This window comes from Rhynchophorus ferrugineus, unplaced genomic scaffold (assembly GCF_030347505.1).
Source record: "Rhynchophorus ferrugineus isolate W39M unplaced genomic scaffold, kcgeb_rfMv2 rfM3, whole genome shotgun sequence".
Lineage (NCBI taxonomy): Eukaryota > Metazoa > Arthropoda > Insecta > Coleoptera > Curculionidae > Rhynchophorus > Rhynchophorus ferrugineus.
In genome coordinates this window covers 10,376,039-10,401,853 of record NW_027472582.1, presented here as the reverse complement: position 1 = coordinate 10,401,853, position 25,815 = coordinate 10,376,039, and the positions used below count along the sequence as shown (strand labels likewise).

The 25,815-nt window shown below is 32.3% G+C and overlaps 1 protein-coding gene and 1 long non-coding RNA gene across 12 annotated transcripts in view; one reads left to right on the top strand and one right to left on the bottom strand.

Moving 5' to 3' along the window:
* dia (diaphanous related formin 1) overlaps nucleotides 1-25,815 on the bottom strand; it is a 34,442-nt gene that overhangs the window by 1,197 nt on the left and 7,430 nt on the right. For 5 of the 11 annotated variants that reach the window (XM_076399727.1, XM_076399734.1, XM_076399725.1 and 2 more), the window contains 21 exons: nucleotides 15,180-15,353; nucleotides 14,994-15,099; nucleotides 14,732-14,936; nucleotides 14,140-14,299; nucleotides 13,893-14,045; nucleotides 11,383-11,491; nucleotides 8,152-8,389; nucleotides 7,958-8,085; nucleotides 5,709-6,047; nucleotides 5,450-5,646; nucleotides 5,250-5,392; nucleotides 4,997-5,183; nucleotides 4,760-4,936; nucleotides 4,552-4,704; nucleotides 4,368-4,486; nucleotides 4,177-4,312; nucleotides 2,904-3,068; nucleotides 2,684-2,841; nucleotides 2,550-2,623; nucleotides 2,162-2,231; nucleotides 1,368-1,491 (listed from right to left, as the gene is read on the bottom strand). In XM_076399727.1, the coding sequence (XP_076255842.1) occupies nucleotides 1,389-1,491; nucleotides 2,162-2,231; nucleotides 2,550-2,623; nucleotides 2,684-2,841; nucleotides 2,904-3,068; nucleotides 4,177-4,312; nucleotides 4,368-4,486; nucleotides 4,552-4,704; nucleotides 4,760-4,936; nucleotides 4,997-5,183; nucleotides 5,250-5,392; nucleotides 5,450-5,646; nucleotides 5,709-6,047; nucleotides 7,958-8,085; nucleotides 8,152-8,389; nucleotides 11,383-11,491; nucleotides 13,893-14,045; nucleotides 14,140-14,299; nucleotides 14,732-14,936; nucleotides 14,994-15,099; nucleotides 15,180-15,353 (3,294 nt within the window). In that variant the 3' untranslated portion in view covers nucleotides 1,368-1,388. Of the gene's footprint in view, nucleotides 1-1,362; nucleotides 1,492-2,161; nucleotides 2,232-2,549; nucleotides 2,624-2,683; nucleotides 2,842-2,903; nucleotides 3,069-4,176; nucleotides 4,313-4,367; nucleotides 4,487-4,551; nucleotides 4,705-4,759; nucleotides 4,937-4,996; nucleotides 5,184-5,249; nucleotides 5,393-5,449; nucleotides 5,647-5,708; nucleotides 6,048-7,957; nucleotides 8,086-8,151; nucleotides 8,390-11,382; nucleotides 11,492-13,892; nucleotides 14,046-14,139; nucleotides 14,300-14,731; nucleotides 14,937-14,993; nucleotides 15,100-15,179; nucleotides 15,354-25,815 lie in introns of all 11 variants that reach the window. The other 6 variants (XM_076399733.1, XM_076399732.1, XM_076399736.1 and 3 more) reach the window with 2 other exon arrangements.
* LOC143193503 (uncharacterized) lies at nucleotides 6,295-6,848 on the top strand. The gene is made up of 3 exons (XR_013005038.1): nucleotides 6,295-6,440; nucleotides 6,504-6,582; nucleotides 6,634-6,848. It is a non-coding gene; the product is annotated as an uncharacterized LOC143193503 (long non-coding RNA).

Genomic DNA, 25,815 nt, shown 5'->3' with positions numbered 1-25,815 from the left:
AAAGCCAATTTTTATTTAAAAGGTTATATGTTTTGGATTTTTTTTCAGTTTTTTATTGCTCTAAATTACTTTAAAACCATTCATAGCATGTAAAAACAATTATTTGTCGATATATTATTTAGAAACAGTACAATCAGTTGCTTTTGATACATAATATGATGTCCAATAAAACAGCTAATGTGGGTCATTGCTAGTTTATAATGTCAGCACGTCCCAACATTGACTTAAAATTTTGGTGTACAAGCTGCCGGTTTGTAACCTCTAATTATTATCATTGATGTTTTGAAGAATTTTGTAAACATTTGACAACACTGCCAACTAATACACAAAAATAGAAGTTTATAAAACCCGTTCAATAAAACAGTAACTTTAGGTCATTTAATTTATGACGTCAGCACGTCGCAATGTTGCCTAATCAACTCTGAGTTTTAGTTTATTTTGGCTTTCACAGATAACACAATTTTAATGCAAATAAGATAATAACACAAAAATATAATTGATTTTAACATGTATAATCTATAATTATCAACACTAACATATTGAAGATCTTTTGGAAATTTGACAATTAGATGACTAGTCTGATTCTGTTACATGTACGAACGTATCAAACAACGTTGTATCTATTTTTAACTAGAATAAAATGAGAATCTGAAAATACATTCGACATCTTGATGACGTGGGGTCACTGTTATTTTGAATAGACTATAGACTGATTTTGTTATATGGTCTGATGCATTAGTCAACGTTATGTCTCATTTTAATTAAAAAAATCGATCCGAGTTTAAAACGAATTTTACATTTTTACTAATACATTTGGCAGTACATTTGACGTCATCATTGACGCGCATTGGCTGTTTTATACGGTTATATCTCGGCATAGGGGCGTTACTATAAGCTGTTTTTGTATGCAATAACGATTATGTCGCCCTCTAGAGGAATCGCATACGATTCACGCTTTTTCAGGGCGCTCAAAATCTGGTGGCTATTACAGAAATAACAAGTGCTAATGTAATAATAAACTTTGATATTTAAATTTAAAGTTAAATCTTCCGACTTTAGTCTGCACTAAAAATCTATACTATTATAGTTTATTATATATTTATTAGATTTAGACCTTAATTAATTGCAGTATCGAAAGATTCGCTTCTAGAAAGTTAAAATTACCATAAATAGATGACACTAAATGATCAATTTCTGATTTTAACATTACTTATTAGCCACAATGGTGTTTTTTCAAAGGTAATATATATTACAGAAGTAGAAACAAATTTAGAACTGTACTTAAAAAGAAACCAATCGATCTGTTAAAATCACTGCAGCGTTAGTAAAAGCTATGGCGAAGCATTCAACAACACGGTTTACTTTACGTCTTTTTCTAGAAAGATGATTCAGAAATAGACAGAATCGGCGAAACCATACTGGTTTTCCAACTGGTTGGTGATGGGCAAATCAAAACTACATTGATTTTCTAGCTTCATTGACTGGGCTCGTCTGCAGAGTATTAGAATCGTTAACTGTTGTTGTGGTAAAAACAATTCTGGCTATCACACACAAACCATATTAGATTTTTTTAATATAGCAAGTTAAGAGTATGCCATCTATTGGCGAACAGTATAACTAAAATTTGACATAATTTTTAACGTTTTTCAAAATAAAAGCATCACCAAAACTTTTCATTAAATTATTTTAAACTTGCAGATTTTCAAGCAGTGCACCCTCATTGTAGGTAGTATAACAGTACACTCTATACCTTTTTACGAGTAATTTAATCATTGCATGTTCCAATTTTTCCATTATAAATTGTACTGACCCGCCAATTAAATGCCGAACATTTAGTATCGTCAATCGAGGAGGAGACGAAAAATAGAGTTCATTCAATTAATAAGAGAACATTTGGTAGTTTGATTTTTGAAAAAAACGTCAAACCTAATAACACTGGCTATAGCGCTAACGAAATATGTACGTTCAGTTTTTACCATAGTGGTACGAACAAACGCCCATGTTACATTGATAGATCGGAATGCAATTTTGGTTATTTTCTTATGAAAGAGGGCTATGATAATAGCGTCAAATTTTTAATTTTATTGTTTATGAATAGATGTTTATTCGCTAACAATCTGGTACGGTAAAAAGGCTATTTTAAATAATATATATATTTTACCTGGTTAATTCTCGACCAGCAATTAGACCAGTTCTTGAACGTGACCTCTGTAATTGGGCTCGTCTTTCAGCTGAAAATAATTAAACACACAAATGAGAATATTTGTCTTTTTATAGATTCAATTTATACTATCACACAAGACCCATTTTCCCTTATTTTTATATATTTTTGACCCTTATTTTCCGGTTACCTTTTAAACAATCCTGAGCGCAGTCTTAAATAGATAGACATATTAAACCGGATAAATCACTCCTTATTCTGATTTAACACTTCTTACCCAACATATCACATTCCCAGTCCCAATCTTTCGGCGTAAAATATGCGTTAAGATTATTTGTGTGGCTCGATAAAAACATTATCTTAGTACTACTCTAAAAACGGTACTAACCTCCTGCAGGTCGCGGTCCTCGTTTCCTCTTCTGGCCGCTAAACGCACTACCGCTCGATAAAGCCTCAAGTAAACTGAAACATACAAAAAATCAATCAAATATCGCCTGTTGGTGATTTACGTTTTCCCATTACCTGTCCATGACTCCTTCTTGGTTCTGTTGTGGGTTCATATCGATCAGTTTCCTCTTGTTCCTCTCTTCTTTGTCTTGCTCCTGTTTCAGTTTGGCCAAGCGGGCTTTCTCTCGTTTCTCTTCTAATTCTCTCTCTTTTTGATTATCAGATGCTGCTTGCTAATGGAAATTTATAAAATCGTTATTTTCAAGAGATTTCGGAGTCACATTGTAGTACTTACTATAAAACTATCTTTAAACGTTTTCAAATCGCTAAAGAATTCCTCTAACGGATATTTCTGCCTATCAAAGGCATAATATTCTGCAATATCGTTGAAAAGATTTTCCATTTTTTTGAACATGCTCTGTAAAATATCACATTGCTCCCTAGCTTTTTCAGCAAAATTCTAATCGTATCATTAAAGAAAAAGTTTTAAGTATTGTTCATCACATATAAATAAAAACTAAACTAAAACGACCTAACTTTATTCTCTTAACGCTTAAACAATAATTTAATTATGATATTATAAAAACCAAATTATATTTCTACACTCTTTGATATCGCACAGTTTAATAATATGGTGAGTAAATAAAGGGAATATATAAAGTAAGATTATTATCTTTTTACACATGAATGCTCAAACTTAAAACTGATAAGGGTTGTTTTAACACAAGGAAATGTGTAGAGATGAGTGCTGTATATTTCTTTGATGATGATGTATCAGTGATGTTGCTACAGCTACTGATAATGATAGAGCAATATTAGCAACAGCAAAGGTGATAAGAAGTTCCGCTAGAATACTACAACCTGCTCTCAACAAAGTGCCATCATTATAAAGAAAAATAAAGAAATGGTTGCATTAAATACATTCTGCAATAGATCCTCATCATGCTCCTGAACTCAACATCAAGTTCTGGATAATATTTTGTTTGCTTGAATGAAACTCCAAGATACCAACCTTACCTTGCAAAAATAACTCCCAAAGCAAGTAGGGAAACTAGTATACTAGAGATTGAAGTGAATAAAGATATCAATAGATAAAAACGGCAAACTTTTCGCCAAATAATTCAAAACCTTAACATGGAAGAAAAAATGGGTAGTAGAAAAACTAATTTGGCTTTTTCCACACTTTTAAATGGTTTTAAAATGTTTTAGATCTACCTTGATATGTATGAGAATTTCATTAATTATTTTAACGATTGGCACTCACTTAAGTACTCATAACTATAAAGACCATATAATTTTTGATGAGTCTGTGTTGAATTTTTTCCTTTTCCAGAAATAAAAAAGCAAAATATGGCGAAAAGCACCTTTTGAAGCATCCATTTTCAATGTGCAATAGCTTTTGAATGTCTGAAAGTAGGTGATTCGGAGAAAAATATCACAGTTGTATTTATTCATTAGTACGTTAAGTCAAAGAACAAAGTTGAATCATTAGCTGTAAAATGATTTTAATATTTTTCTAAACATTTGAAGAAAAATGCCCAAACCTAAATTGATTTAAAAAAGGATACATCCATTACGTCAATAAATTTATCGTCGTCACCTTGAGGTACTCGATTGTTTTGTAAATCTGTTTTCAGATTCCTTATGCTACTGTCCATTTGTTTTAAAGTTTTTTGTATCGCATCTAAGGATACTCTACTTGCCCTAAAAAATGAAACGATTAAAAAACACAACTAACGTTTAAATTGCAAACATGTACTTGTCAATATGGGGCATTTCATCATAAAAGTTAAGTAGCTCTGGCCATTTTGTTTCTACAGTTTCAACTATATAGTGTAGCAAAGTTTGCTTATTTTCGCTATCTTTTGTACCAGTCAACTAAAATATATATTAACGTTGTAATACTTTAAAGTGTTTTATTATTTCTTGTAATTTAATCTTACTTTTGTTAAGAAGCTCATTTCAAACGCAAATACCCCTCCGTTTTTACTACCTGAATTCATATAGTTACCCATGAGTAGAACCAGCTCTAATATCCTTGCGAATTTTTTGCTCTTTTTAAGTTGTTCGCAAGCGAATGTGGCGGCTGTTATATCCTGAAAAATAATGTTTCGATGATTTCGAGAAAATCAAAGATTAATCCAAACTTACAGGTTTTGAATCTTGAACCATCTCTACGTAATGATGCTTAAAGCTAAGCGACTTAAGCCTGGGCAATAAACGTTTAACTTCAGACATTTTTACACAGAATTGCTCCGCCTCCGTCAGATCTTTGTACTGATCCTTGAATTCTTGTAATTTGTTTAACTGGTCCGGTGGTGGCAAGTACTGATGGACGCAAAACGAAGTATGAAATCATACGTCAAAATTATGAAATTGTGGACTTACTTGTATCAACTGTTGTGTAACATTATCTGTCAATATACTCTCGTCGCATCTTAGTAATGCCTTCTTAATATCGTCATATGGCATATGCTTCAAACTGCCGTTAAGTAAGATTGATATGTTTTGAGCAGTCTTTCCGTCCAGAACCTTAAGTTCCTTCACTTTTTTAAGTGTTCCAGTATTACTAACCCTAAAAATATATGCATTTAAAAGATTCGTAGAACAAAAAAGAATACATTTTAATTAAAACGCTTACCTGTCACCCGTATCTTCCGTTGCGATCTTCATGGGTTTGGAAGAGAACTTTTTGGCCAGACCATCCAAAACATCAGGTTCCGCCAGATCTTCTTCCTTCGCTTTGACCCAGAAGGAATTTTCCGACAACTTTTGAGGCAATATCTGACAAAAGGTTGTTTATATAGCGAATGCGTAAATTTTTTAGCAGGCGATACTCACAGCCTTCCAATTAGCCTTTTTCAGAGGTCCCTTCACCTCCCACTTCTTCTTCGGTTTAAGACCGTGCGGAAGTTGATTCACCTGCGCCATTCCCGGCAAAGGAACCATTCCAAAGGGAGGAGGTGGAGGTCCCATACCAGGTGGTGGTGGAGGTCCACCGAAACCTGGAGGAGCTGGCGGTGGAGGAGGACCCATGCCTAAATAATAATTTTAAAGATATTATTTCAATTGCGTAATTATTATTGTAACTTTAATTCACCTGGCATCGGAGGCGGAGGTGGACCCCCACCTCCAATGGGCATTGGAGGTGGCGGTGGTGCATTGGAGCCAGGAATGGGTGGCGGCGGTGGTGGGCCACCGGGCAAAGGTGGTGGAGGCGGAGCTCCGCTACCACCCGGTAAGGGGGGAGGTGGCGGAGGTGGAATGGTAACCTTCCCCACCAATGCGGGGTCCAGCTTGCCATTGTTAGTCGCTACCACAGCACCACCTTGTATCAACATTTCAATCTTCGCCTCTGCCTCGCTCTTAGCAACCAATGCTTCATCCAATTGCTTTTGGAGCTGTTCGTATTTCCCTTTATCTTCTGCCAATGGTTTATCTACGGAAAGTGTAAATTCGAGTCGCCTTTTCCTATTTAATAGTTGTAGATTTTGCTTCCGCCGTTTTGTTGTAGATAACAGATGTCATCACAAAACGTGGAAATATAGAATGGGCATATCTGTAACCATGTTTTGCGCCTGTGTCCTTTATGACGTGATTTTTGTAACATTTAAGGTAAATATTATTTGTTTAAATAAAAAACCATAATAACAGTATTGTTTTGGGGGATGTGAAGGTTTATATAAAATTATTTTCCAAAGCATTTTGATCTAGACCGGAAACGAACAGGAAGGTTTATTCATTGCATTTCAGACCGAGTAGATGTTTATGGATGCAAATGTGGAATGTTATTATCTCTAAATCAAGATGCAATCTAAATATAGTTTTAAGAGTAAGTCTTTCATTAAAATCTACATTGATAATTGAATTGAAATACATGTGTGTATATTCACAGATAGAAAATATGGCTAGAAGTTCAATATTGGAACCAGCAATTGCTCAGCACACATTAGAATTTTTAAAAAGGGTTAAAAGTAAGTTGAGAGGTTGGAAAACTGAAAATGATAACAGATGTTTATCCGCAGATGCTTTGAGACAGACCAATCTGTGCCTTCAATTTCATGCTGACAAAAACCAGACAGTAGAACACTAAAAAAGACCAAGAACTAACTTTATATGGTAATACTGCAAGCAAGAATTGTTATATGTATTTTTATAATTCTGTTATTATGTTAAATTATCTAAATGCCATTTAACGGTACCAGGAACCTATTTTAATGCGTTTGTGTGCGAAAGCAACCTCTAGATGGATAGTTCTCTATCTAGATTTTTTTAAAATGATTAATTGTGTATGAGATCCTGAACAAAGTGGATGAAAAGAAAAATACATTAAATCCTATGTAAGTAAAATAGGATGAAACATTTTGCATGGCTAATATGGATGGAGGTTTCATAATCGAATTTGTAACGTGTAATTTCTATATCTAGTAAATTCAAATATTGTATTTTTAAGTATATTTTGGAGAAAATTATTTTTTAATTTATACATTTTTATTTTATAACATTTAAGGCACTAACAATGTACAATTAGAAAATAAGTTATTAGTTGTCAGATTAGATATTGATTTTTGATGTATTTTTAAAATGTTTTATACAAATGTTAACTAGTATTTAAATGAAATATTTTATTAAAATTCAATGTTTTAATTTCCCCCTGTAGTAAATACACTGGCTTGGCGCGCCTTCAAGTAGTTCAGGCGAACAAAACCTGGCTATAACTTTATACAGGGAGACTGCATTCTAAGTCTGTCTATTCTATTGATGTTATACAATAAATTAGGACATCTATCAAAATGACGTGACAACAAAACATTTCATAAATTGTTTCAACGAACGACATGACATACCTCTATATTTTCTACTGATTAATTTGTCCCTTTATTGGGTTGTCGTAAAACCCGTTGAACGATCTGGGCGCATGAATGATCGGTTCTCATATTTAGGCGCATATTTGAAAAATTGTTTCAATACAATTTTTAAAAAGTTTAGTTCGCATAAACACTGTTTCATTTAGCTAATGATTTTTTGTTAAGTTATAATATAGACATTATTTCTACTATTTGAACCGTAATTAAATTAAATAAGTTCTGGGCGAATGATTTAAACCTTTAAATGTGTATGGGCTTAACCAATTTGCAATCAAACAGCCACTACTCCACCTGAATATACATTTACAATCAGTATAACAGTACCTAACTGAGTAACAGTTCTGATCTTATGGAGAAGTACGAAATTATTTTTATTCCTGAATTTTTCAGGAGCTTGAAACTGCCGTTTTACCAAAACGAAATTGTGGCGAAAAAAAAAACGGTGGAAGCAAAGTTGTAAACCTGTTGTGCTGTTAATTACCTTTCAATTCATCTAACAATGGTTGAAGATCCAGTTCCACGTGGTTCTTCTTGAAATCTGGGTCTAGACCAGATTTGTGCAGGACAATCTGGGATACGCATTCTTCTATTAGCTTAAAGTATGCAGGCCTGAGACATCAAAAATGTTTTCATAGCAATGTCTCCAGCGACAATACGAATTGATATGAGCCATACCTTATATTGACGTCATCCCTTATAAACAGCAAGTGCTGCAAGATACTGAGAAAATATGGCTCGGAAGGCGTCTCCAACGTGACGTTCTTCAGCACTTCGAAACAGTCCTGCATGTCGTCCATGTCGATCCGAACTTTGTCGAATCGATCGTGTAATTCGTCCGCATCCGCTTCTTTCTCGCTCTCGAATACATCAAACTGGGTCTTAATGATTGGATTGGTTTCGTTTTTAAGTTCAGCTACGAGATAATTAAAGGTATTTTAAAACGAAAATTTAGTTTGATTAATAGGTGTTATAGTGATTATAAAGATTGAAAATAAATTAGAAGATCACTGGAACAAAAACATAGTCTTCAAGGAGAATATATTGATCAAATACATTTAAAATCATAAATTCGTGTTTATCTTGTGGAGTGACAAAAATTATAGATCAGCCTAATATTAGGCAGTTGAGTTTGGCTTTTTGTTTTAAAAGAGGTGATATCAATAACATCAATCAGCATCAATAACAAAAAAAAACATTTCAGACAGCAAAAAGTTAGAAGACAACGAATCGCAAACATAATACTTGTTGGCAATAGAGTTAAAACGCTTAAAGAACTTGTAGGCTTGCTAGAATTTGAAGAACTTGTAGACGTGTTATTATAACTGTGATCAATTCAACAGTAAGAAAGTTTGTATTCCTTGAGAAAGACCTAAAAGTAAGAAACCCTGTCTACCAAACGAAGTGGCTGAGATTACCACTAGAAATTGGTATGCCATCGTTCGCCAGACAAGAAAATAATCGTTGAAAGTTAGTCTCTTGTACAATAAATTTCCATTTCACCTTGCAAGGCCGCCTAGGAAGGTAAAAGGGTATGTTCAGCTATATTCTTAGATGTAGCGCAAGCCTTCAATAAGGTATAGCATGACGTCCTTGTTCTCAACTATTACAATCTTCCCTTACAGCCAGAATGTTTAGAGTTATAAAATAGGAAGCCTACTTTATAATAAAAGAAGCTAAAGCAGGTGTACCACAAGAAAGTATATTGGCACCAATTCTTTACCTACTCTACACATGTCTCATACCACAAATGGAAAATATTACGATGGCTATATTTGTTGATGACACTGCAATTATTGCTGTTAGAGATAATAGCGATGAAGATACACGAAAATTACAACAAACAAGTGACAATATAAATTGGGCATGGCAATAGCGAAGTATTACAAATCTTGGGTAACACCAAAACAGGACACAATCTTAGTGTACTATAGTAAAGTGTATTTAATAGAAATATGCGATGACTCCTCCTAACAGACTAATGAAATTCTAGTACGAAATATTTTGAAATAGTGAAGATTTTGGGAAATTGATAGATGAATATCGTTTTAAACGATGGAAAATATTATGAGTGAAACATTTAATGTGATTTTAGAGAAACGTAAAAAAATTGAAATAATCTAAAATAAATCGATCATCTCTTTGCTTCTAAGGATCAACATTTTTATTAGTGTTATGCCATTCTACTTTTAGTACGATAACAAAAAATTGTTCTTTTAGGTGGTGATTATGTACCTCAATAAATAATTACGTTGAGAAAAATACGTCTTACTCTTTCACATACCTGATACCACCATAAAAAGTAGAAACAGATTATATCAATTTTTTTTGCATAATGCGATATGGACTTGGACTACATATGATTTCATCAGGAAGAATCTGCGTGAAACACAGCGGACGCTATAATTTGACGTTTCGAATAAACAATTTGAAGATATAGATAATTTGACTCCACAAGACTTTTTCTTTTGTGGTTTCTGTAGTTGTAGGTTTATGTCAATAAGACGTTGTGAAAGTGCAGCAGCACTCAGATCCGTGCCACTATAAGCCCTTCAAATAAAAAATAATTTATTTTATACAGCCCACACCGTTTCTTTCATTCAATTTCAACATCGATCCGTTCGTATTGCAAAATTCTATATATAGTTTGAATTCATTGTAGTGTACGACACAACGTGCAAGCTTTATGCAACTGTAGGCAAATACTATCTCGTAAACACTATGAGATATTTATTATAACAGCAAACGATAACACTGGTGTTTATGATTGAAACAACTGTAATCGGTAAAGGTTTGCGTCAACTGGTGGCCTTACTTTTGCGAAATGCCTTATTTTCTTTTAGATAAAGTAAAATCATTGATATATATTTGTAAAAATACCACGAGTTCAAGGTATGCACCTCTTTCTAGGCTGCAACAACCCATATTCCCCATTTTTCGTATATCAATGAAAAATTGTTAAAAAAATTTAAATTATAAAGAAAACGGAAATGTTTACTTTATTAGGGGATGAAATTAATATATAGTTTCTTACAAAAGATGGCGTAGTTTATGTTATACCTACAGCAAAACGGCAATTAATATCGCCCATTGCTGTATATCTTATTTGGATAAAAAGTAAATAACAGTAATTTAATAGTCCGCTATGGACTCGCAGATTGTATGATACGCTGTAGCTGTATTTCATAAAACAAGTAGTATAGCACATCGAGACCTTAGCAATAAATTCTCTAAAATAATTCTCTAAAAGTCTTGTGGCTGATAAATAATGGAAGAAATTAGTGAACGAAGCACTTACTAATTGAAAGCCAGTGATATTAGAGAATGTTCTTTAATTATGACCTATTGCAGCTCTAATATAATTTTTACAATCTTTATATTTGGTAGGATTTGGTTAGAAACAGTAAAAACCAACTGAATATTTTTAATGACTGTAACTGGGACACTTGAACCCCTGCATCCTTTGAAAAAAAATCACGACCAAAAATCATTCAAACATATTTTAAAACATTTAAAATGGGAGCTTACTCCACCCTTCATATTCCTGGGATATTGCTCCATCCGATTAGCACTTGTTTCAATCACCCACACGCTTCAAGGACAATTAATTCATTAATGGTACATAGACTGTAGGAATATGAGTTTATTTGCATCTAAATAGAAGTTCTTCCGATGCGAGATCATGTATTTTGTGATAAATAATAATTTTAAATAATATATTTTTTCTATTTCAATTTAAAAACTATTTGTGTGTCAAATTACGCCATAACTTAATTTCAATACCCAATATTTAAAAAAATGATATTGTATTTTATATTCTCCTTATAAACTACGGTTTACGTTAGCTATATATAAAAAATAAAGAAAAAACACTACTTTAAATACATAACGGAAATTAAGTACACCTACCGAATTTTTCAAATAAACCATTCCTGACTATTTCATTTCTTAAGTGCATCCTAAATTCGAAGTCTTCAGTCTCAGATAATAAGGCGTTAATAAATTGGAAGCACATACTCTGAAAGAGAGATGTTGTAACAATTATTAAGTATAATTACTTGTATATTTTCTACTGAAAAATATAAATATATAAATTAATAAATATCCTATTTGCAATGCTAGTCATATCTTAAAAACTGTTACTAATTAGTTTATGTGAAAAGGCACGGCTAAAATTAAATATTAAGACGTTTTTAATGGTACATCTAATAGACAAATGCAAATAAACAATTCGCTATATTATGAAATGCATTATCCGAAATGGATTTTCCGGAACATTATAGACAAATTTCATTCAGTTTTGGTTAGACGATCCTCAGGTACACGACAAGAAAAAGAAAACAATAATGCGATAAGAAAGATAAACAACTAGAGGCTCCAAGAGAATAATGAATAAATGTTTGTTTATGTGACAAATACTATAAACAAAAAATTAACGTTTGAAATGAAATAAAGAAATGAAAACAATGAAGTTTTTGATGCATTCTAAGGTCATAGATATGTTGAAGAATGAAGAAAACGTTAATTAATCCCTAGTATATATTAATTTCCGTAATTGGATAGGTAACTGGTTTTTTTATGTTGATGTGGTATTTTAATAATTATGTTGAAACTGACATTTCCTACTATTTTAATGACTTATTGGTCTAAAACAAGATCTTTTAACTTTAAAGTACATAATTACCAAAAACTTTAAAATCCTTTTCCTCGTCCACTTAGATATTTTAGAGATCTTCATCTTTTACGGTTATCCAGGGTAATCCAGAAATAATACAGATGCACTGTTGCACAATTTAAAAAAAAATGTTCGAAATCACTCGATAACAGCACGAAAATAAATATAATAAATAAATACTATGCTAAAACACTAAGAGTACTTTTCTCGGCGAGTGATAATTGGTTTTCGAAAATGGACAACAATCACAAACAACGAACAAATTCGACCGTAAAAGGAAAAAACACAACTAAGGTAAACTTTGAAATAATCAACAAGAAACATAAAAAACGATATAATAAATAAATTAAACAAATTTGCTTGGTCGTGAGGGGGTCACATGATATTGTTCCGTGGACGGTACCGGACCGTCGGCGAAAAAATCGACGTGCACAACATTAAGCCCGACCGGCTGATTTTGTAAACATTCGGATCTTTCGGTCGTTTATCGAGCCGATATTCCATCCACCGTCTCGACTTCTGACAATCGGGAAAGAAGCCGGAACGTTATTCATCTCTTTCTGTTATCAGTTCTTCTTCTGTAAATAATTTCATTTTTATCGCTTTATCGGCAGACGGATTTTAACATCGGTTACGGACGCAGCCCGATTGTTTTGTGCACTGAGTTTATCGTGCGTCTTCGAAGTCTCTGGAATTTGTACAATTTTTCAACAACATTCTGCCGGCACCACGAAAACACCTTTAGAGGTTAATTGTTAAGAACATCTGACGGTGACGGAGATTGTGCTTCCAGTTCGTATTCCTATAACTTTTACGCATTTCCATAGTTCCAACAGGTTTTAACCATTCATTTCAGTTTATTTCAATCAATTCTTGGTATATTTTCCTAGTTTACTATATTTTTTATGGTTGTAGGTAATACTTTTTTCCTTTTTATTTACAACTACTCCTGTCTATTAAATTGTAAATAATATGAAATCCACTAGAGCCATTTATTTACTATTGCTTTTAAATCATTTAAGTTCACAAAAAATATGTCATGCCTTATCTAAATTATGTGTAAACACTTCTGACATTAAAGCGTAATTATGATAAGTATTCCACAATTTCTAAGAAATTTCTAAATACAGAAATAAGTGCGGCACCTGGACTTTTTTCACCAACTTAAAAATAGCCAAGAAGAATTAGATGTATTATATAAAACTATGGAAAATCAAACTATCGCATTAAAAACTGTTTAGTTTTCCACAGTTTTGTTGAACAGTCCGACATGTAGTAACATAATGTTTAACCTTTCTTCACAAACTGAAAAATATATTTTGCAAAAGGGCCAGTTGTAAGGTGTTTTAGATTTTTTGATTAGGAATTTCAACAGCGACCAATTTTATTATTAGTAGGTGTTGCTAACGCCTCATGACCACCTAATTTACTTTTAATTTTAATTTTTAATTTTTTTCAGTCTGGCATGGTCGTGATTATTTTGCAGAGATCTATTAGCTCTTGCAGAAACATTATTGCAATTGCGGCAGATCCGGTAACTAGTCAAATATACGGTAATTGTTAAACCAAAAAGTTAAAAAAATCAAACAGGAAGAACTTAATTACCAACTGCCGAGGTGTGACATTTAAAAGGCGCGATAACCGTTTAAACTACATAGATTGATGCTTAATTAATCACTAACATCCTAATGACGTCTTCAGCCAGAGTGGCGGTACAAATAATTATGAGACACTGAATGCTTACCTTTAAGTCTGCATTGTTAGTTTTGGTAATTCCATTAACAACTGGAAGGAATCTCTCCCTGTCATTGTCCTCAGCAACTTTCGTGATTGCTAGCAGGATTTTCTTGGCACCATTTTCTTCTCCCTCCGAAAGGAAACATACTGGGGCTAAGATCTGAAAGAATAATATATTTTTAAGGTTGTAACAAGAAATATATTATTTTTATCATTATTAATTTTCTTTTATAGTAAGTTTTCTTCGGTCTTACCTTTAAAGCTTGCGTCATAACATGCATTTTTTCGTGGTCCAAACATTTAGCCACCGTAACGTGGGCGTTGTCATTTTGGAAGAAGTGCTTGATGCCCCATGTGTTGTTCATGAACTTCTCCAGGCATCGTAAACACTCATACTGCAGCTTTACATCTTTGCTGTATAAATAATACAGATATAATTATTACCATAAAGGCCTCTGTTCATTATATATCACACATTAAATTACATCAGATCAGATACAACTTTGCTTCCGTCATTTTTCCAAAAATCAAAAACGAGTTAAATTATCGTCTTTTTCATTTTTATTTTCAATGCGAAGACATCTTAAGTTAAACCTTATTGAATGCTTGTAGAAGCTTATGGTGAAGCTTATTTAATTAAATGAGTTCTTGTGAGTGATTTTAAAAGCTTAAAAACAGTGAATTTGATTTCAGAAAGCCGAAGGTATACGCAGAATTGGATTCGATTCGAAAAACATTGGGAACAATATTGTACACTTGAACTGAAGTAAATTATAATAGGTAGAACTAATTTTTGGACATTAGAATTGTATAAAACAAATCAAATTATGAACATAAAGGCCTTACTGTCGCAATCCCACTTCTATGACTTTCAGTATCATCTGCATTCCGTTGCTACCAAATCTTTCTACCCAACTCAGTGGGTTATTAGCGAGGGCTACCCTTAAGCTTTCGACGCACATTTGTAATTTGTTCAGTTGAATGTACTCTCCTTTACTGTGTTGGTCCAAGTACGCATAATAATCTTCGGGGCCATTGAATCTATTACTACCTGAATTAGACAAGTATGTAAGCCTATTTTTTTTTGTAACTACGGTGAATGGTATACCTGTATCAGTTTTGTTCTTGTTTTGCATGACCAACATACTCTTCTTCTGTTCAAGAGACATGTTGCGCAAAGGTTTCTTTTTGTCATCGTTAAGGTTCATATCACTCTGAAACAGACAGAAATTATATACAGTGATAGATTTACATAACGGTATTTTATAATTTATTATGGAATAGTAATACTAACGAGTAGTTCCTCGAAGCTTGCAATAACTTCTTTTTCTGACATGCTGGCCAGCTGTTTGGCGTAATCTTCATCCACCGGAATGTCGCTGTCCGAAGTCGGCCTGGGCCCCAGCATAGAGTTGGGCCTCTGGTTGGTAGGTTTCTTCGTGGCGCCCGTTTTGAACCATGATTCCAACTAAAATTTGAAGTGGCGTTATTAATGAATTGAACACTTTAGTTAATTCAATAGTATATCAAATAATATTATTAATTAGGTATAAAACGATTACTAGTATTATTTAGCGAATGCCGTTGTTATTCATTAATATCCAAAAATAAATAAAATAACAAAAGCATAAAAAATGCACAAAAAAGAAAACACAAATTATCACAATAGTAAAATAAAAAGTATATTAAACATAATACATTTTATAAATATTAGGTCTGCGAAATAGTAATTAATGATTTGGGATCGTATTGGATTAAAGATCCAATATATATGTGATACATAAAAATTGTGCTATATAGCAAATAACTACAAAAATCGTTAAAAATAACCGGTCAAATCGATCTATATAAAAATAATCTATATAAATAATGCTTGTTTGTTCTATACGCGTTGATTTCATCGTGATGAAACTTTGGTGGGTTGTTCTGCGTACGAAGGTACCTGGTCCAAAAATCAATATAAATACAAACGATTTTATTTTTAGTTTATATTTTGCACTATAAAAATACAAACAATTATTCATATTTGAAGGGAGGCCAATAAAATAAAATTAAATACGTGTTATTAAACCCGTCTAATGAAATTATTGTTCATTGAGTTTTCGTCAGTTCCCAAGACCTACATTTTTTTATATTGCATATGGGAATTCCCATTCTCTTCTGCGCATTTCCAACGAGTTCTTTCCTAAGCCTGAAATCGCTTCAGAAAATTCATCTTATAACACTTTCGAGGTGGAAGGGGGCCACTAGATCGCTGGCCTGAAGACATGACGGTTACTGGAAATTAAATACAGATAGCGTAGGGCATGCCACAGTGAAAAACCAAGAGCTTAACTCTTTGTTTTACCGAACTAAAGATGAAAAAAAGATCTCGGAAGATAAAAAGATAAAACAAAACTTAAATTTATATCCATTTGAGCAAGATTCGAACTCGTCTCTGTCGCAACAATATGAGAGCCGCCCTATCGCTTTTGATCACAAAGTCAAGTCATATGAACTAATTATATATTTGTTTTGATTATATTATTTTTTTCATATTATTTCATTATTATTATATTATTTATATTATATTTACATTATTTAATAGCTCTACTGTTTATGATTAAAATGTAAATTGGATTGTCCAGGTTTGTCCGTATAAAACAACAATCATGTTTTTTATTTAATTTCATTAGACATTGTTTTGATGATATACACAGGGTGCTTAAGAAGGAATAACTGAAGCAATAAAAATTAGTATTTTTATATTTTGATTGTAATGTATAAATGTTAAAAAGCTTCTTTACATGTGCATATAAGCATATGTAATATTTATAATTATATAATATATAAACAAAATAAGATGAAGAATGTCTTTGATGAAAATATTGTGATGTTGATGGACATAGCATGTGGTATTTTGGCCAACCCATGAATTCCAAAAATGTCAACATCCTTTTTAAACCCAAAAAGGTTACGCTATTTATTACTATTGCTACTAGGGTTGGAACTGTCAGTGGCTCATCAATATAGTTAAGGACGTTGGATGGGAAGCTTTACTGAAGCCATCATGTGGCCCAGATGTATCTACAAGTACTCCTTTTTTATTTATGCTTGCTTCTTTAGAATACAGTTGCTTCTTCCAGTGGTGATTACGTCGTTGAATAATATTTATTTTGGTAAAACCGATGATTATTGTTTCATTAATCTAATATTACATATGGTAGTTAATTATAGAGTTTTAATGTAAAATCTGATCATTTTTCAACTTAATTTAGTACTTTGATTTTCCTTGAATTGAATTGAATAATTGTGCAATTAAATTGTATGCCTACCTAGTACGATAACTCAAAAGACTTTATTCTTTTGAGCCTTTTTGTGCGATTGCAGTTGTCTGGACGGCTTAAATGTTTACGTGTTGAGGCACACGTTGTACCTGATACTTTGTTACTTTGGCGAATAGCGAACTGAATAACGAATTGTGATGGTAGATATTAGCTAAATATCGTCAATTTCCAATTAATGATGTGGTGGTAATGAAAGCTTGGAAGATGAACTTGGAGGTTAGACGCCCTATATTTTACTGTGGCAATAAAATAACGTGTTTGGTTTGGTGGATGGATACCACATCAATTACTGAATAACCGAATTATTATATATATATGGTACAATTTGATTGATTATCATAATTTTCTTAACGTTCTTCATGAAAATAAGTGGTCTAAAACGTCACAAGAATTCAACACCATTTAAGGGATGTTTGTTTAGATGGTGGTATTGGTAGATGCAATATAAATAGATGATTAACTGTTGATAGAATACGCAGCAGGAGCAGGGATTTTGATCACTAGATGAGTGACATTTTCCCCGATATATGGATATTTTCTTCAAAAAGTATCGTTAGCGGCGAAGTAAAATATCGATATTAAAAACCTACGATTTTCGAGAGTATCCAACTTTTGTTTTGAGATTTTTTGATGAAAAGTAGGTCTGAAGCGGAAAAAGTTCGATACGAAAACCTAGGCTTTTTGAAGGACTGTATGGAATTTTTATTAGGTTATCAAAATATTTTACTTGTAAAAGTAGGGTTGGAGTGAAGAAATATCGATATTTTTTCTTCGGTCGACATTCCTACTAAGCATCTTAAATCCGCCAATAATTTGACTCAAAATTATCGACGACTTGCCCAAAAACATATAATAAAGCACTGGAGTATTTAAGACACACGTTCGCTTCATTATTGAACAAAAGGGATGAAAACAGTATCGATATTTCTCGATGTCGAAAAAATATGTATATTTTTGGGAGATATTTCGATATTTTTACTAATATCGATATTTCTTCACTCCAACCCTCCAACTGTTCTATGCAAAATTCTTGATAAAAAAAACTTGGTAACTATCGATACTTAAAAAAATATCGACACAAACATTATCGATATTTTTCGGCATCCCTAACTTGAACATATCTGTTCCTATTCTAGAGGCACAATTATTTTAAGCTTACATTCGTAGTAAGAATAATTCCTTGTAAACAACGGCGAAATATCGTTCTTATCACAAAAACATAAAACCAATTTGTAAATTTGTGAAAATAACATTGTAGATGCGGTTTTATTTTTATGTTTTAATGCCAATTTTTCGTAGGCACACTTTGATATGTAAAATAACATTTTCCGCGTAATATCGCAACTTTATCTTCTGTATATATTACGACATTTCCATCGAAATTGCTTAATATTTATTTAGGAACAATTATACAATTTTCGGCCTCTTTAAATATTATTGTGTTGAAATTACATTAAGTATTAAAGTATTGTTAAATCATAATGATATAAAGTGTAATACATGCCTAAAAATGCAGGGATAATTAACCTGAATAAGTCAAGGCTTGTGTATTTACGAAAACAGATGGAATACAAATTAAGTATGCCATCTGAACGTTTTATGTAGAGATATTTTGCACTCTATCGCCATTGTATTGGGTACGCTGCCCTTCTATAGTATATTCAAAGTTTCTTTAGTAATGATATAGTATATATGATATTTTTAGTAGATAGTTTTAGCATCAACTCTTTTTGTTTCAGTTTTAATTCAGTTTGGCTTTGACATACAATAAAATTATAATCTAAATAAAATAATTGAACAAAAATGCTACCAAATATAATTTATTTTAACATTATACTATATCTAAAAACTACAGTTAATTATACAGTCGCAATAATTTATAGGTAAGAGTTAAAGCCTTTTATCACTATTGCTTTCAAGAATTTTGCATACGTCTGACTGCTGGTCGCCGTCCGGTTGTCAGATGTACGCTAAATTATTCAAAATATTAGTTATAATTATTACAGGTTATAAACCGACAAACATTACTTTAACCCTTTATTTTGATAAATTTTAAGTTGGTCCGTTATATATTACTTTGTTTGAAAATTCTGAAAACAGTAGATATTCAGGGTCACAAATTGATTGCGACTTTAATAGGTTATTTCGAAAAGGAACGAGATAACGGAGGCCCCCTTTTGCCGGTAAATTCCGTTAGAGAGGTAATTATTGATGATATTAAATAATGTAAAAGTCCCTACAATTTTATTGAAAATGTTTTTTGTCTAAAAATTACTGTGGGTACTGTGAATACGTAATGTACATCTCTTACGAAATGAAGAATAAAACCTTAGATTCACCCAAGAAAACCCGTCTACATACAAAGTGGGTGACGAATCTTGACCATCTTGATCGAGCTCTATTCCAGACAAAATATAAGAAATGTATAAGAACAGTAAGTACACAAACTATTTTATCGATATAAACATAATTTAATAAAATTATTTTAGAGAAAACGGTCTACAAAATACCCAGATATATAATCCCAGATGTTGAACACGGGCGGGGTGCCAGCAGCGCCAACTAGAACCCGATAACGAATAGCTGGCGGCAACCCCGAGACGTTTATCTGGAATGTTATTGAAGGGTATTTCGATTCATTCAGTGCTCAACCATCGTTTGGTTTAGACGTGCCACCATCGACTGCCCAAGCCTCGTCTCCAGGTAACAGCGCTGCCATCCGTTTTATCTAATTGTATTTTTCACATTTTTTTTATATAGCCACTAAATAACGGTCATATAATGTAAATACCACTGTTTCATTTCGTTTTACCTCCATTCACCGAGCCACATCATGCACCTTAAACAATTAAAACCATAAAATAATATAAGAAACTTGAATATTTGAAAATGGTTCATTGTGGCACTCTTGGCAGGACAGTAATAAAAAAAGTGTAAAGAAAATAAAACTTGATGGAAAAAGTTACAATACAAAAACTGTTTCGATATGTGGAAGGAAGCATTGTCAACCGTAACACCTTCAGTTTGGATGATCTCGATAAGACATACAAAGGATGTAATTGATAAATGGTAGAACCGTGAACATGTTTTAGACAGATTAGAAATTAACAGATTAGTGATTGAATTGGACAATGAGTCGTAAAGTGAAAGTGACTGAAGAAAACTTTTAGGATATGTGATAATGCTGTGCAATGCTGGAAATTCATGATAAAGAGTGATGAGAGTGGTAACAACTAAAGGTATGCACATAATTAATTGAATATAACTATAGAAAATGGTATTGTAGTGCGTGAATGATTTGTCTGCACAGATATAATTGTAATTGTTCAAAATTAAACATGAGCATTAGGTTAGAACGTATGAGGAGAGAATGGATACTAACTGTTTTGTAGATATGGTAAAGGCATTAGACAGAATTCAGTGATTAATTTTATCAAGAATGATATACATAGGTAGTAGCAGAAGAAATAAAAATACAATGATACCAATACTTGGTATCACTGTATCATCTGTAAAAAGTAAATATGCTCTCGAATGAAAGTAAAATTGTTTTCTCAAATATACAATTGTTAATTAGGTGGATTAGGCATCCAGGGGGATAACATTACATAAAAAAACGCGCCTAGAAACTCTACCTAATGGATGGTGTGGAAAAGAGTTAAATATAAACAAAACAAATCAAACCTTTAAACTATTATACTTGTGTTTAATTAATTAGTATAATTGTAGTTTTAAGTCCTTCGATAACATATGTATTAGATGTACTATAATGTTAAAACAAATTATATTTGATAACATTTCTGTTCAATTATTTTATTATTAGATTAGAATTTTGTTGTATGTCAAGTCAAATTAAAATTCAGAGTTGATGCGGCAACACTGTAACGTTTCGACGTCACAAATATCCACGACGCATTACTAAAAAAAATGAATAGACTATAAGTAAAATTAAAAAAAAAATTACTAGTAATCTTAAAAATGAAATATAAATACAGGTTTTAGTAAATAGACATAAAAGACACTATAGTTGCCTGTACTTAATATAATGAAAACATGCATATTTAACACGTCATCTGCAAAAACAATTTCAATGCCAAATAAAAATTACTGCATGATAGTGATTAGGAATTCAAATAAACACAATAAATAAACCGACATATCGAAAGTGATGGCGTTTAATGCTGTAATGCCAAAATAATAATATCCAGATTTCGATTTATTTGACATACGTGTTGATAAATTGATGTAAATATTAGTGTAATATTCAGTGAACATGTGCAATAAGATTTAACCTAATCAATGCCAATATACATTTGATTATTTTTTTAGTTATAATCTAAAATCCCATGAAAGCTATTTAACCGCCGTTTATCGAAGTACACTACTACAGGTTATCTCACAATTAGGATATTAAATAAACGCGAAAAGGTAGAAGATTATAACGCAGAACCAGAAATGCTGTAGACAAAACAATATATAATAGAATTAGCAATCGGGCAAATCAGAAAATTAAAAAATATCAATAGAAATGTTTAGAAATGTATGGGTTCGACGACGAAAATGCTGAATTATTCGTACAATTCCTGTTTATCAATCCGATGCAGCTGTAAATCTGATCTCCAATGGAACTTCTCATGGAAAATGATAACAATTTCAGCACTAAAAAGGCTCTTGGAATTGGTGATATCTCACCTGGGTTATTGAAACCTGCGATATCGAAACTACTTGAGAAACTGCTGTTAAAACGCGTTAAAAAGAATTTATAAAAATACAATCGACCAATTGTACAGAGGAACAGTGGTTGTTGAAAAAGCAGTTAAAGAACAGAAAAACGCCTTGCAATATTTCTGGACCTTGGATTGCTATCACGGAAGTATTGTCTAGGTTTCGTATGAAGGGACATTCTCAACACTTAAACCTATTTTGGCTGGAGTTCCCCAAGATAGTGTTTTGGGACCTCTCCTGTATCTGCCCTACACTGCTGATATCCCAACAACAAAAGAAACAGTACTTGGAATATTTGCCGATGACAGTTATCATGACAAAAGAATTAAGTTGAGAAATTACGTAGTCAACAAGATCTACAAATTGACTAAAGACTGGAAACTACAGCTTCATAGCTCTGTGCATATTAATTTTGTGTTGCAGCTAAATGACAAAAACCTAATTATAACACTTGACGGGTGGCCCAATCCTCAAGCCAATATTTCGGCATCTATTACGATGGTAGGTTAAATTGGAAACTTCATATTAGACCAAAAGTAGAGCAGTTCATACTCAAAATCAAAGAGATTGGTTCATGAAAAACTAAACATCAAAGCAACTAGCAATCCAATCCTGCCAAAACAAAGTTCATCGATGACGATGACCTCAAATGCACTTACGAAGTTATCCAAGATTTCGCCATACCATACGAAACATGTATAGTGTATAAGTGTTAGTCTTAACTTTAGTTTAAATAGTTTAGATTTAATTTAGTTTGGGAAATACATACTGTATGTATTAATCCCGCACTAGCTTTGCTAGTGTATTGATACAAGTACTACAGAACGGTAGTGTTAAATTAAGATTGTACTAAGCATATATAATTTAAGATGTTATTAACACAAAAATAATTACAGGTAAGAATAACTGGCTATTATGGGTCACTGCAGTGGTTTTGACAGATAAAATATACAAAATTAAACAAAAATTATCATGTCATAAAGTGAGTTTTTCATAACTTTTATGAGAGTCACTTTCTCCATAGTCAGACTTTATACTTCAAATACATTTCAAAATAAATAAGAAATAAATTTTATATGTTATCTGGGCAACCATTTGAAGCTATTTTTCTTGATTCCCTTGCTAAATACAGTTAATGATCAGTAAATAAGTGGCAGTGATTACAATTTTCGAAATTAGTCAGTTTTCTGGGAAAACAACTCCAAATATTTCGCGAAGTAATATATATATATATATGACGTAACTACAATAGCAATTTGATAATATGAGTGCATATTATCCTATCTTCTAAAAAATTCTTCTTGTTTTATAATATGACAATTTTTTATTTGACATTTGCCACAGCTTTTGTCTTTCTGAGCTACTGCGATCAACTTAGCCACTACAGAAAAATGTTCTGGGTATCTGATTGTATTATATGGTATCTGCAATTATTTTTATTATGACTTTTCCTTTAATTTCATAAAATATGTGTTCATGCGCATGAAAAAGTAATTTACATTTTTGAAAATATAAATTTCGCTGAAGATTCCTAAAAAATGTAATTGTTTAACAGTAATACTTAAAAATTGAACTGAATTACTGAAACTTTCAAAAATGGAAATTTGTATTAAGTAATTTTGTTTAAAATTTCCTTGCGGAATAATTAATCTAAATAAATCTAAAAATAATACTATTTCTCCCATATAAAAACTATTAGTATTTTCTTACATTTTTTAAATTCGGAAATAATTTAGTATCGTAATGTCTGGTTGCCAAATATTGATATTTAAAATTATTTCAATTATTATTATTTAAAATTCTTATGCTATTTTGACTGTATGTTTGGGGTCATTGTGAGGTTGAAACTTCCAACTAATTAAACCAAAGGCGAGTTATCGTCAGCGTCACTGTTTTCATAGATCTTAGACACACTGACACACACACACTGACAATTTACATAATTTAATAATTCTACTGTTCATGATTAAAATGTATATTAATTGGATATCTAGTTATCTAGTTTTTAGTCAACAACAACTATTTTTTGCATACATTTCACTAGTTAAAGTCTTGATTATATATACAGGGTGTTTATACAAGAAGGAATAACTGGATCAATATAAATTATTATTGTTATATTTTGAATAAATGGTAAAAGCTTCTTCGTATGTGCACATTAATTTAGGTAATAAAAATATATAATAAAGTATAATTATATATAAAATAAAGAATGTCTTTGTTGAAAATAATATGATGATGATGTTTGATGGACAGCATGTGGTATTTTGACCAACCCATGAATTTGAAATGTTAACATCGTTTTTAAACCCGAAAAGGTTACAGTAATTACGGATATTATTACTAGTGTTTGTACTGAGCTGGATGACTTCAAAATGTACGTGTTGAAGCAGTTGTTGTATCTGATACTTTGTTAGTTTGGCGCTGGACTCTCCAAAGTGTCAATCTCGAGGTACTGATGAGCCTATTACTCCCAAAATACCAAGGAGCACCACCAGTGGTACTTAGTAGGCTGAATACTGAAGCGCTAAATTTCTTACATGGCACTTTTGTTGGCATAATCCCAGAGATGTATATCTCAACACTTTGTGGGTCGAGTTATGGACAAAACGAACTTTTATTTTCTGGTCTTAGACATTCAGGTGGTTTTGATAGATTTTTGCTATTACCAAATGACCGTGAATCTAGCGGAGAGTTTGGAGAAAGTACTGTTTAATACCATTACAAATATTATCGTGTCTAAGAAATTAAGATTTACAATTACTAATGATGGTTCAGAGAATATAGAAATACCAATTTCAATACGGCAGGGTAAAACATTGATTTTCTTTTTTCAGTTACATAGGAACGAAAAAAAAATGGATGTATAGTTTGGCTGGAAAAAGCGTAGTAATTTGTGAAAGTTCGAAAAGTGAAAAATCATTTTTGGTGGGAGGATACTATTTTAGGCGCTGATAAAACCTGGTGCGAAGATGTCCCGAACATGCCAAAATAATCGAGAACGTTTTTTTTTTACGCAGATTATCACGCGCCTACTGACGCATCCTTTTGACCAGTGAGTATCATTAGTTTCAGTGAATAGGGCACAACCTATACGTTTTCGGTTATATAAACATATCAATGGTAGTAAATTGAAGATTAAACTGCTTTAAATATAATGGATAATCATAGAACTTTTACGAGAAAAATTAAATATACGGTATAAGTAAAAGTAACTCTCTCAGGCTACAGAGGGTTGTTCAAACCTCCCAGTCAAGCTTTTGCAATTATTGCACAGTAGAGTTGAGAACCAATCAAATGACTAACTGGAAGTCGATTATTCTCTCTTGGCGTTAATCCTAGCTTCCAGCTTATTATTTTTTGCCCTAGATCTTTGACACTATTCCGATTCTCCATGTTGCAGAAATAGCTCGGCTTCATTGAGTTTTATCAGCTCGTAGCAAAGCTTAACTGAGTCTCCCATTACTTTCATTCAAAACTCATGAATAATCCATACATCACGTTTTTGTTGCGTTTGTCACAGTTGCTCAAAAAAATCACGCTCACTTTCGTACATACACCAGTTTTTTTAGTGATTGGGTGACTGATTTTCATACATAATGAACATCAGCATAATGAAAGCAAGCAAATTACTATGTACCTTTACGGTGCAAAGCACAACAGTTTTATAAACTTGATCAGCGTTTTCCTTTAGTCGTAATACCCGGTGTACCAAAAACTCATTATCGTTTTTTCAGAAAAAAACTAAATACTTGTCAAGAAAATGTAAAAATGTATTTATTCAAAGTATTGGCCATTTCATTCTATACATTCCCCATTTCCGATTTTTCGGACGATTTATGGATACCATCCCAAAAAAACTGTTTGTTCTGGATGAAT